The sequence below is a fragment of the Coregonus lavaretus genome (assembly GCF_964263955.1).
Source record: "Coregonus lavaretus genome assembly, chromosome: 8".
In the NCBI taxonomy this organism is placed as follows: domain Eukaryota; kingdom Metazoa; phylum Chordata; class Actinopteri; order Salmoniformes; family Salmonidae; genus Coregonus; species Coregonus lavaretus.
Window position 1 is genome coordinate 24,409,535 of NC_139995.1, and position 13,904 is coordinate 24,423,438.

The 13,904-nt window shown below is 45.0% G+C and overlaps 1 protein-coding gene across 1 annotated transcript in view; it reads right to left on the reverse strand.

Moving 5' to 3' along the window:
- LOC311134380 (eukaryotic translation initiation factor 4 gamma 3-like) overlaps positions 1–13,904 on the reverse strand; it is a 73,323-nt gene that overhangs the window by 50,303 nt on the left and 9,116 nt on the right. Inside the window, exon 2 of the mRNA XM_084168036.1 lies at positions 8,560–8,632. Coding sequence (XP_084024162.1) covers positions 8,560–8,632 — 73 coding nt within the window. The remainder of the gene's footprint in view (positions 1–8,559; positions 8,633–13,904) is intronic.

Here is a 13,904-nt window from a genome sequence, read left to right on the forward strand (position 1 = left end):
AAAACAAAATGAAGAATTTGGAGTGGCCTAGTCAAAGTCCTGACCTGAATCTTATCGAGATGCTGTGGCATGACCTTAAAAAGGCAGTTCATGCTCGAAAACCCTCCAATGTGGCTGAATTACAACAATTCTGCAAAGATGAGTGGGCCAAAATTCCTCCACAGCGCTGTAAAAGACACTTGATTGCAGTTGTTGCTGCTAAGGGTGGCCCAACCAGTTATTAGGTTGTAGGGGGCAATCACTTTTTCACACAGGGCCATGTGGGTTTGGATTTTGTTTTCCCTTAATAATAACAACCTTCATTTCAAAACTGCATTGTGTTTATTTGTGTTATCCTTGACTAATATTTAAATTTGTTTGATGATCTGAAACATTTAAGTGTGACAAACATGCAAACAAATAAGAAATCAGGAAGGGGGCAAACACTTTCACACCACTGTAAATGCAACAAAACATTATTTATAAAAAGCAATCTATTATTTTGTTTTTTTAACTCTATAATTTGTTTACAAGTATGATAACCATTAACTGAAAACACAGCTAACACAGTTTGTAAGCATTAACTAATCAGCGTTTCTCAACGAGTTAAAATGACATGAATGCATGCAATTGTTATTTACGACTTCACAACTGGTAAATTCCCACCTCCCACATGGTTACAAACACAGCGTCAGAGTGGACACTTGAGGACCAACTAGGGCTGTGGCGGTCATGAAATGTCTTCAGCCGGTGATTGTCAAGCAAATAACTGCCGGTCTCACGGTAACTGACCGTTAATTAACAAACATATTTAGCATCTCCTGGCTTCCACGCATAGCCTTAAAGCCACTGATGCAGACCTTTGGAACATCTACATTTAAAAAAGTATAATAAATCCATGTAATATAGCCTACACCATCACAATAAATCCATAATTTATTTTAGACAGGTCTAAATAAACATGATATGAAGAAAATGTAGTCTATTTCAGAAGAAAAGAATAGCATACTCTGAGTTGTCCTTATGTTAGGCCCTGATCTGGCTATGCCATATGGCTGTGGGCTACACTAGTTAATTTAGCAGACAAGATTTGCTTAGAATTCCATGGCATTATTTTTTATTATTTGATAGTATGAAGAATATAATTGAACATGCGGCTATTCTTTGTTGAGCGGTGAACAAAGACACAGGTACTCCCATATGCTTAATTTAGAGTTATACAGTGGGAGAAAAAAGTATTTAGTCAGCCACCAATTGTGCAAGTTCTCCCACTTAAAAAGATGAGAGAGGCCTGTAATTTTCATCATAGGTACACGTTAACTATGACAGACAAAATGAGGGAAAAAAATCCAGAAAATCACATTGTAGGATTTTTAATGAATTTATTTGCAAATTATGGTGGAAAATAAGTATTTGGTCAATAACAAAAGTTTCTCGATACTTTGTTATATACCCTTTGTTGGCAATGACACAGGTCAAACGTTTTCTGTAAGTCTTCACAAGGTTTTCACACACTGTTGCTGGTATTTTGGCCCATTCCTCCATGCAGATCTCCTCTAGAGCAGTGATGTTTTGGGGCTGTCGCTGGGCAACACGGACTTTCAACTCCCTCCAAATATTTTCTATGGGGTTGAGATCTGGAGACTGGCTAGGCCACTCCAGGACCTTGAAATGCTTCTTACGAAGCCACTCCTTCGTTGCCCGGGCGGTGTGTTTGGGATCATTGTCATGCTGAAAGACCCAGCCACGTTTCATCTTCAATGCCCTTGCTGATGGAAGGAGGTTTTCACTCAAAATCTCACGATACATGGCCCCATTCATTCTTTCCTTTACACGGATCAGTCGTCCTGGTCCCTTTGCAGAAAAACAGCCCCAAAGCATGATGTTTCCACCCCCATGCTTCACAGTAGGTATGGTGTTCTTTGGATGCAACTCAGCATTCTTTGTCCTCCAAACACGACGAGTTGAGTTTTTACCAAAAAGTTCTATTTTGGTTTCATCTGACCATATGACATTCTCTCAATCCTCTTCTGGATCATCCACTCTAGCAAACTTTAGACGGGCCTGGACATGTACTGGCTTAAGCAGGGGGACACGTCTGGCACTGCAGGATTTGAGTCCCTGGCGGCGTAGTGTGTTACTGATGGTAGGCTTTGTTACTTTGGTCCCAGCTCTCTGCAGGTCATTCACTAGGTCCCCCCGTGTGGTTCTGGGATTTTTGCTCACCGTTCTTGTGATAATTTTGACCCCACGGGGTGAGATCTTGCATGGAGCCCCAGATCGAGGGAGATTATCAGTGGTCTTGTATGTCTTCCATTTCCTAATAATTGCTCCCACAGTTGATTTCTTCAAACCAAGCTGCTTACCTATTGCAGATTCAGTCTTCCCAGCCTGGTGCAGGTCTACAATTTTGTTTCTGGTGTCCTTTGACAGATCTTTGGTCTTGGCCATAGTGGACTTTGGAGTGTGACTGTTTGAGGTTGTGGACAGGTGTCTTTTATACTGATAACAAGTTCAAACAGGTGCCATTAATACAGGTAACGAGTGGAGGACAGAGGAGCCTCTTAGAGAAGAAGTTACAGGTCTGTGAGAGCCAGAAATCTTGCTTGTTTGTAGGTGACCAAATACTTATTTTCCACCATAATTTGCAAATAAATTCATTAAAAATCCTACAATGTGATTTTCTGGAGGAATTGTTCTCAATTTGTCTGTCATAGTTGACGTGTACCTATGATGAAAATTACAGGCCTCTCTCATCTTTTTAAGTGGGAGAACTTGCACAATTGGTGGCTGACTAAATACTTTTTTCCCCCACTGTATATGTAACTTTAGTTGTGATACAAATGTTGGGCTACATGTTTTGGTTTTTAATATATTCTAAGGCTGCATGATGCGACTAATGATGATTTGAAAAAGGTTGCATGAAAGGCATGAGCTCTGCTTAGTTTTTTGCGCAGGCTGTACACCCTTCATCAGTCTCTCATTCACAATTTGACAAGCACTTCATAATGCCTCGAAGTTCATGGCGGCATCCCTTTTTGTGTGGCCGTAATGCCCCCTAAACAAATCCATGCCTTTTTGCCGTTGTGCCCCTGGGCTGAAAATAATAACTATAATTCCTTTCTCCCGGCTGCGTGCTCTGAAGCACTGCTCACTCACATGGCTCTCCGACAATGATCGGTCTTTCTCACAGGCTAAAAGTGATGGCAGACACATTGGGGACGCAAATGCGCGCGTCCTTATCCAATTCCGAGGCACATATTGACGATATTGGAAGAACTGTCCACATTTACTTTTCGTCAGCCAACAAGATAGCAGGCCTAACGAAAAGCAAAAGCACTAGCCTATGTCAATCTACTATCCCCCATAGTACAAACGTTGACCTATTCTATTCTGTGCGATAAATAAATATTCCAAACATAGTCTGGGATAGTTGTGGGATGTGATAGAATCCAAATTAACACAACCACTAGCATCAAAAACATTTTTTAAGCAATGAGGCTGACACAACAGATCAGAACGTTTAAGCTTAAAATGTTGATAAACTATTAGGCTATTTCTTCACATAATAAGCGCAGCAATGCGCACACGGCTGTAGGCTATAAGCGCAAATGTTCCATTAGTGGGAAAACACCATTCTCAAAAGTGACTCCAAATGTGATTATGCATGTAATGCTTTTATTATAAAAAGGTGCATTTTTATGGTGAAAATTATATTTCCCAAACTTGAAACTCACTCACTGCGTATGTATGCCAGTTAGGCTCTACACCCGTTGTAAAGCGGATTAATGTGCTTAATTTTAAGAAGTTATTTGGCCACTTTAGTTGTGATACAAACCTTATTAAAACATTTGTGCCTATGAGCTAGGCTACATGAGGTGTGTGACTATGATTTGAAAAAGTCGCAAAAAAAGGCATGCGCTGTTTCTTGCCTTACTTCACACAAGCTGGGCACCATTCTCAAGTGATAATATATCATTCATAAGTGATAGGCTAATATTGTCACCCATCAGCCTATTCTTGATTTAATCTTGTCTTTACATATACTAAATAATACATGTTTGAAATTTGTTTTGATTTAGAATGGACCATTATCATGCACATCGAAACAGGGACAGGGGAAAAAAATACATGTCAAAAATACATGTCAACTAATAGTCTTGGAAGGATCCTGCTTGATTCTGTAAGTAGAATTGTTTTAACTTGTAAACTGTGTTGGTTCTGTCTGTCTGTCATAGTTAGTAAGCTACCCAGTCTGCTTAAAAAGTGATTGCTACCCATTCACACTGGACGCAGGGCCAGCCACTTCTTTTGTTCTCTGCAGATTACAAATCAATAGCAGGGGGAGTGGCTACACTTGTGCTAGGCAATTAGCTTAGTGTTATTAGCACAACATCTTTGTTCAGCGGCAGCTGTCTGCGGCGGCTGTCCCCAAAACGAAGACTGTCCCTGAAACAAAGACAGTTCTGCCAAGTTGTTCTGCGGGAGTTAGTCGAGGGAGGCCCCGCTCTCTCGCCTCCCCAGATGTTTAGTTAATTTCATTCCGATCTCTTTTGCATTATTGTAGCCTTTTCTGTAGCCTGTCAACTATGTGTGTGTCTATCCCTGTTCTCTCCTCTCTGCACAGGCCATCCAACCGCTTCACACCACGTGGCTGCTACCACTCTAATCTGGTGGTCCCTGCGCACACGACCCACGTGGATTTCCAGGTCTCCGGCAGCCTCTGGAACTGCTGTTCTGCGGCCAACAAGGCAGAGTTCATCTCAGCCTATGCTACCCTCCAGTCTCTCGACTTTCTTGGCGCTGACGGAAACATGGATTACCACTGAAAACACTGCTACTCCTACTGCTCTTTCCTCGTCTGATCATGTGTTCTCGCATACCCCGAGAGCATCTGGTCAGTGCAGCGGTGGCAGAGAAATCCTCATCTCTCCCAAGTGGACATTCTCTCTTTTCCCCCTGACCCATCTGTCCATCTCCTCATTTGAATTCCATGCTGTCACAGTCACTAGCCCATTCAAGCTTAACATCCTTGTCATTTATCGCCCTCCAGGTTCCCTTGGAGAGTTCATCAATGAGCTTGACGCCTTGATAAGTTCCTTTCCTGAGGATGGCTCACCCCTCACAGTTCTGGGTGACTTTAACCTGCCGACGTCTGCCTTCGACTCATTTCTCTCTGCCTCTCCTTCTTTCCACTCCTTTCCTCTTTTGACCTCACCTTCTCACTGTCCCCCCCTACTCACAAGGCAGGCAATACGCTTGACCTCATCTTTACTAGATGCTGTTCTTCTACTAATCTCACTGCAACTCCCCTCCAAGTCTCCGACTACTATTTTGTATCCTTTTCTCTCTCGCTCTCCTCCAACACCACTCACTCTGCCCCTACTCAGATGGTAACGCGCCGTCGCAACCTTCGCTCTCTCTCTCTCCCGCTACTCTCTCCTCTTCCATCCTATCATCTCTTCCCTCTGCTAAATCCTTCTCCCTCCGGTCTCCTGATTCTGCCTCCTCGACCCTCCTCTCCTCCCTTTCTGCATCTTTTGACTCCATGTCCCCTTTCCTCCCGGCCGGCTCGGTCCTTCCCTCCTGCTCCGTGGCTTGACGACTCATTGCAAGCTCACAGAACAGGGCTCCGGGCAGCCGAGCGGAAATGGAGGAAAACTAGACTCCCTGCGGACCTGTCATCTTTTCACTCCCTCCTCTCTACTTTTTCTTCCTCCGTTTCTGCTTCTAAAGCCACTTTCTACCACTCTAAATTTCAAGCCTCTGCCTCTAACCCTAGGAAGCTCTTTGCCACCTTCTCCTCCCTGCTGAATCCTCCTCCTCCTCCCTGTGGATGATTTCGTCAACCATTTTGAAAAGAAGGTTGACGACATCCGATCCTCATTTATTAAGTCAAATGACACCGCTGGTCCTGCTCACACTGCCCTACCCTATGCTTTGACTTCTTTCTCCCCTCTCTCTCCAGATGAAATCTTGCGACTTGTGACGGCCGGCCGCCCAACAACCTGCCCGCTTGACCCTATCCCCTCCTCTCTTCTCCAGACCATTTCCGGAGACCTTCTCCCTTACCTCACCTCGCTCATCAACTCCTCCTTGACCGCTGGCTATGTCCCTTCCGTCTTCATGAGGGCGAGAGTTGCACCCCTCCTCAAAAAACCTACACTCGATCCCTCCGATGTCAACAACTACAGACCAGTATCCCTTTTTTCTTTTCTCTCCAAAACTCTTGAGCGTGCCGTCTCTAGCCAACTCTCCTGCTATCTCTCTCAGAATGACCTCTCCGCACTGCCAAAGCTAACTCTCTCTCCTATGCTCTTATCCTTCTAGACCTATCTGCTGCCTTTGATACTGTGAACCATCAGATCCTCCTCTCCACCCTCTCCGAGTTGGGCATCTCCGGCGCTGCTCACCCTTGGATTGTGTCCTACCTGACAGGTCGCTCCTACCAGGTGGCGTGGCGAGAATCTGTCTCCGCACCACGTGCTCTCACCACTGGTGTCCCCCAGGGCTCAGTTATAGGCCCTCTCCTATTCTCTCTATACACCAAGTCACTTGGCTCGGTCATATCCTCACATGGTCTCTCCTATCATTGCTACGCAGACGACACACAATTAACTTTCTCCTTTCCCCCCCTTCTGATAACCAGGTGGCGAATCGCATCTCTGCATGTCTGGCAGACATATCAGTGTGGATGTCGGATCACCACCTCAAGCCGAACCTCGGCAAGACGGAGCTGCTCTTCCTCCCGGGGAAGGACTGCCCGCTCCATGATCTCGCCATCATGGTTGACAACTCCATTGTGTCCTCCTCCCAGAGTGCAAAGAACCTTGGCGAGACCCTGAACAACACCCTGTCGTTCTCTGCTAACATTAAAGTGGTGACCCGATCCTGCAGGTTCATGCTCTACAACATTCGCAGAATACGACCCTACCTTACACAGAAAGCAGCACAGGTCCTAATCCAGGCACTTGTCATCTCCCGTCTGGATTACTGCAACTCGCTGTTGGCTGGGCTCCCTGCCTGTGCCATTAAACCCCTGCAACTTATCCAGAACGCTGCAGCCCGTCTGGTGTTCAACCTTCCCAAGTTCTCTCACGTCACCCCGCTCCTCCGCACACTCCACTGGCTTCCAGTTGAAGCTTGCATCTACTACAAAACCATGGTGCTTGCCTATGGAGCTGTGAGGGGAACAGCACCTCCTTATCATCAGGCTGATCAGACCCTACACCCAAACGAGGGCACTACGTTCATCCACCTCTGGCCTGCTAGCCCCCCTACCTCTACGGAAGCACAGTTCCCGCTCAGCCCAGTCAAAGCTATTCGCTGCTCTGGCACCCCAATGGTGGAACAAGCTCCCCCACGACGCCAGGACAGTGGAGTCACTGACCACCTTCCGGAGACACTTGAAACCCTACCTCTTTAAGGAATACCTGGAATAGTAATCCTTCTACCCCCCCCTTTACTACCACTGTCTTTTGTCTAAACTAACACCTGACTTATTTCACCTGCTAGCACTGACTTGTTTAAAGAAATGTACTTATTGTGATCGAGATGTAGTTGTCCCTGATTGCACTGACTTTGCTCACAGCTGCTTGTTTGAAGAAGTGTACTTACTGTGATCAAGATGTGGTTGTCCCACTGGCTTTCCTAAATTGAATGCACCAATTTGTAAGTCGCTCTGGATAGGAGCGTCTGCTAAATGACTTAAATGTAAATGTAAATCTATGCACTTAAATAGCGAATGGAGGAGGCTTTTCCCGTGGTTCATATTCATGCCAGCCAGGTAGGCTATACTCCTGTTGTAAAGAGAAGCAATGTGCTTAATATTAGGAAAGTTGAGAAATAAATATAGTAGGCCTAGCCTATATAAAGCTGATGGGATCCTCTTTTTAAAAAGAGGCCATCACTGTTTACTCACGGAATTGCATAGCCTATAGAAATGTTGCACAATATGAGCTCATGGACTCTCATGAAGTGTTTTCGATTACATTTGCATTGATGTCAGAGTGATTAGAGGGAAAATAGAGTGCTGAGTACCAGGCAGTTAGCAAGTTTGGTAGGCTACTAATGACCAGCAGCAGCATCAGAGCTTGGAGAATCCTAATTACCGTGACTAAACGGTCACGTGGAATTTGACTGCCGACATGACTCATGACCGCCGGTGTGGCAGTAATACGGTCACCGTAACAGCACTAGGCCCAACATAACAATCCTGTCACAACAGGCAATGCCAGGAACATTGTGAATGCTGAACATTGTTAATTGCATTACATTTTCCTGCTGTACCGAAACGTGACCCCAAAAACACAATATCAAACTGTGGGTTTGGTGAACCGTGACACCCCTAGTGACCATGTAGAATATGCAGCTAGCACCGATGCGACCAATGAAACATTTAACTCACAGAGCCAAGTCAAAGGGTCGCAAAATGTGACTAAATGGTCGCAGTCTGGCGCCCTGCAGTGTGTCAGACATGAGATATGTGGTTGTGAGGCATGCTTGCTATTGTTCACAACCAGCATGTGTGGTATGAGCGTATGCATCTGTGGTGCAGTGTGTGTGTGTGTGTGTACTCACGCTGTAGACGGCAGTGACACCGGGCTGTGTGGGGAAGATGCGGTCGTCCAGGGATGGCTGAACCCGAGGGATCCTGGGACGCGTCATATTAAGGAAAATTCTGGAAAAGGGTCAACTTAAGGCCAAAACGGGTCAAAGGTGGGGGCATCAACAAGGTCAACAACAGCAGGGACACATTCACATGCTTTGGGACATTAATGTTCTGTACTAAACAGCAATTTCTTACATCTGGTAAAACCACTATTCTTTCAATTCAAACTTTCGTACAGTACAAGTTTATCACGTCTTTGTCTGCAAGTTCTCTAGTTCCTTTAGCAATTTTTTTGCCAATGTTTCCCCAATACCCGACACTGCTTGCCCCCCTCCCTAAATGCTCCATCTCCAAGAGTACACTGTGTTCCTTTACCAGGGAGTGTGCGTGTCAAAGGGAAATCCCGACATGGATTTCCAAAACTCCCACTCTAGGAATGTTAGCATTCCAGATGGCTGATTTTATTCAAAAAATTAAGTTAATTCAAGGTACCAAATTCAAAGGTAATTTTAGAATCTCTTAACTCAATAGGTCAATCATGACTGCTTAAAATACATTCCTTAAATGTACTGTCTCACATCTAGGCCTAGTCTACTTAAAAGATCCCCTTAACCAGGGCCAGGCTTTCTATTTCCAGATAGGGTTGTTGACGTGATCATGAGTCAGGACTCTGATGTTTATCAGTGACTGCTAAAGAGTGATGAGACTGATGAAAAGAGGGCAGAGGGATGCCAGACAGAGGAGAGGACCTCAGTAACCTGTTCAGGCAGTTTGTTGGGACTTACAGACAGAGGCACACACACACACACACACTGGTCACATGATTACAAGGAAATAAGAGCGTCTGGCTTTCTTGCTTTCCCCTCAAACTTTTTTGCCATTCCCGAAATCCCACCCTCCTCCCCCCAATCTCACTCTCTCCCTCACTCACTTTTTCCTTTCCTGCAGGGGCCCTTATCTCCACTGGCTTCAGGGGTCAGAGGTTAGCAGGCTGCATGACTGCAGAGGGGAAAATGATCAGGTGAGACGAGACAGCTGACACCCCCAGGGATTTGGCAGGAGGGACCGCATGACTCTTACTGAAATTACAATCTGATCCGATTGCTGCAATTGCTCTTTAGCGCTGAATTGCATAACCAAATCCCTTTGCAAGACTTTGTTCAAACAAAATTATTCATAAAGATTGTGAATCCATCAATGCATTTGGCAACATGTGGCTTAGACTTGAATCTTAAGGGCAACTGGAGGGGAAGCAACTGGTGTCAACAAAAGCCAGTGTCCTAGCTACCATATCTTGTTATGCAGTGCTAGCTGTGCCACTAGAGATCCTGGTTCGAATCCAGGCTCTGCTGTAGCCGGCCGCAACCGGGAGACCAATGGGGCGGCGCACAATTGGCCCAGCGTCGTCCAGGGTAGGGGAGGGAATGGCCGGCAGGGAGGTAGCTCAGTTGGTAGAGCATGGCGTTTGCAACGCCAGGGTTGTGGGTTCGATTCCCATGGGGTATGAAAATTAAAAAGAATAATGTATGCACTAACTGTAAGTCGCTCTGGATAAGAGCGTCTGCTAAATGACGTAAATGTAAAAATGAAAGCCAAATTGCACTGGGCCTTACAGTGACAAGCATACCTACATATTACCATCAGAGGCACTGGCACTACCCACTCAACCCTGCAAGCACAAGCCACTCATGAGAGTGGCTGACCACACTAATTAGTCAGTCTGAGATTTATTTAGTTTCTGCAGCGACAGCGGAGGAAAATATGTCATCTATTAGAGTAACAAAAGGCCAAGGGATCAGACGAGAGAAAACGAATGCCTGTACAATTATGCACAGCCAGGTAATCAGCTCATAGCTACATGTGGCCAATAGGGACTGGATAACAAGTGGGCTATAGCAACTGTAGGGAACTTAGGCTACTTGTTGAAACAATCTTTTTTTGGGGGGGGGGGGGTTATTAGAAAACATGTCAGGTTTTGATTCAGCAGACTGAACACAGTGAAACCAGGAAAGGGAAAGCCTGGTCTGCCCCAGACAGCAACCTTTTTACATATATGTAAAACAGTGATCTGTGAAGGGCATAGAAGGGCACCTATCACAGCTCAGTAGACACAGACACTGCACCCTGATGCTAACACAGACAAATCAAACACCAACTTTCTGAGCCAATCTGCTCCTTGGCCTCCCTGCCAGGCCTGTCTCTAAAATCCTAAACATAACCCCAAAGCCCATCTCAGGTTCAGGCTCTGATATAGATCACCAGGTTCTGCAAGTTAGTTCATTACCAATTCTGGGGCCACTGCTACAGGCAATCCCCCCACACTCTATTCCTCCTGAGTCCCGACCCCTATTTTGCCTTTGAAGGCCACCCCCCTGTCCACGACCTGCCCCATTCAGAGCCAGCAAAAGAGGAAAAGCCGCTGGGGTCCCTGCATCATCATTAGCTTAATGTAAAGCCACTTATGTGCTGAGTGTGTATGTGGGAGAGAGACAGAGAGAGAGGTGCTGATATAACAAGAGAAAGGGAGAGGGAGTAGTTCAGAGTTAGAAAGTCAAATAGGATTTTCTGCTGACTTGACTGCTCCACAAACAAATTACATGAACTAAAAAGTGTTGCTGTGAGAATCAATTCCAGACAAAATGTTGGCAGAAATCTCAACAACAAAAAAATCACCAGAGCCCAGTTTTTCAAAAGTTATCTGGACTTCGCCTATCGGATATGATTAAATGTATTTAAAAAATTGAATGAATAGAATATGGGAGTCCCCATTCATGATGTCCGTTCTATTCATTCTATTTCTATGCATTTAATCCTATCCGACATCCCAACTGCCCGAGACACCCTCAGAGAGTGGCAGGGTCTGCCATTATCAACGGCGACCCTGGAGCAATTATGGTTTAGTGCCTTACTACAGAATCTTCTTCTCTACCCGTCTAATAGTACAGTGACTTACCCTGAGGCTCCCTCCCAGTCTGCCCTGTAGCTATAGCCTGTAGCAGTAGCAGCCTGGAGCTATAGCCTACCTGAGGCAGAGTGCAGCGGGTTCAGAGCGGAGGCACAGGATGTGACTGGAGGCCAGATTGTGCAGACACAAAACCACCTCTTCACTGTATTCCACTCTGCTGGCCCACCAGACCAGGCTCTCACAGCACTGAATAAACACAGGGTTCAAGATGCTGCCTGCTGTGGCCTGGGACTGCTCTCTCACTACAGTTGGCCTACTACTGACAATGCATGGGAATTTAGCTTATTCAGACCCCTTTAGCAGATCTTGGAGTAAGATTCTTGAGAAAATGTACGGTTGACTTAACTATAATTTAAATGAAAAGTCTCCGGTCTTTAGTAACAGCCATCAAAGTGTGCCTTGGGCTTTTAAATCAGTTTGAGGACACTATCCCTCCATAACATACAGAAGCAGTTGCGGACGCCTGAAAGCACTGCAAAATGATTCTCTAGGCTAAATGTTGGGGTTCAAATGACTGCACTTTGGCATACCTATAAACTAGTAACCAGCATATAATCTAACATTCACAGTGCAAAATAGCACTAGGTCTCTCGTCTGTAAATTCAAAGATATTTAAGTACAAGAATCAGTTAAAACACCTAGAAAGGAGGTTGAGGAGTGAGACACTCCCTGCCTGCAAGGCGTAGGCTAGACCTGGGCCGTCTGAATGCTAACTCAGAACTCCTCAGCAGTTTATTTTTATCGCCAACAGTGAGTGGGCTTATGAGAACATTTCAACATGACGCACCTGTCCTAAACTCTAACGGGTTATTTGGATCCCCATTAGCTTTTGCAGAAGCAGCAGATACTCTTCCTGGGGTCCACACAAAAACAAGACATGACAAGTAAGAAAGCACTGATAGACAAGGACAGTCACAAATTTAAAATACAACAACATACAAACCACGAAAAATGTATACAAAACAATATAACAAAAAAATTATGTGCATGTTAGAGCGTGTCTGTTTGTCCCCTCACAGTCCACGCCATTCCATGAGATTTTGTTTAATACATTTTTTTAAAGGTAGTTTTGCTGTTTGCTTGAGTAATTGCAGATGGAAGGGAGTTCCCCATGGCTCTGTATAATACTGTGAATTCGTTTTGGACTCGGGGACCGTGAAGAGACCCCTGGTGGCATGTCTTGTGGGGTATGTATGGGGGTCTGAGCTGAATGTTACAGTGGCTTGCGAAAGTATTCACCCCACTTGGAATTTTTCCTATTTTGTTGACTTACAAACTGGAATTAAAATATATTTTGGGGAGGTTTGTATTATTTGATTTACACAACACGACTACCACTTTGAAGATGCAAAATATTTTCTTGTGAAACAAACAAGAAATAAGACAAAAAAACTGAAAACTTGAGCGTGGATAACCATTCACCCCCTCCCAAAGTCAATACTTTGTAGAGCCACCTTTTGCAGCAATTACAGCTACACGTCTCTTGGGGTATGTCTCTATAAGCTTGGCACATCTAGCCACTGAGATTTTTGGCCATTCTTCAAGGCAAAACTGCTCCAGCTCCTTCAAGTTGGATGAGTTCCGCTGGTGTACACCAATCTTTAAGTCATACCACAGATTTTCAGTTGGATTGAGGTCTGGGCTTTGACTAGGCCATTCCAAGACATTTAAATATTTCCCCTTAAACCACTCAAGTGTTGCTTTAGCAGTTAAGCATAGGTCATTGTCCTGCTGGAAGGTGAACCTCCGTCCCAGTCTCAAATCTCTGGAAGACTGAAATAGGTTTCCCTCAAGAATTTTCCTGTATTTAGCGCCATCCATCATTCCTTCAATTCTGACTAGAGGTGTTGTGTTTGTGCCAGACATAGCGTTTTCCTTGATGGCCAAAAAGCTCAATTTTAGTCTCATCTGACCAGAGTACCTTCTTCCATATGTTTGGGGAGTCTCCCACATGCCTTTTGGCGAACACCAAACGTGTTTGCTTATTTTATTCTTTAAGCAATGGCTTTTTTCTGGCCACTCTTCCGTAAAGCCCAGCTCTGTGTAGTGTACGGCTTAAAGTGGTCCTATGGACAGATACTCCAATCTCCGCTGTGGAGCTTTGCAGCTCCTTCAGGGTTATCTTTGGTCTCTTTGTTGCCTCTGATTAATGCCCTCCTTGCCTGGTCCGTGAGTTTTGGTGGGCGGCCCTCTCTTGGCAGGTTTGTTGTGGTGCCATATTATAAAAATTTTTTATAATGGATTTAATGGTGCTCCGTGGGATGTTCAAAGTTTCTGATATTTTTTTATAACCCAACCCTGATCTGTACTTCTCCACAACTTTGTCCCTGACCTGTTTGGAGAGCTCCT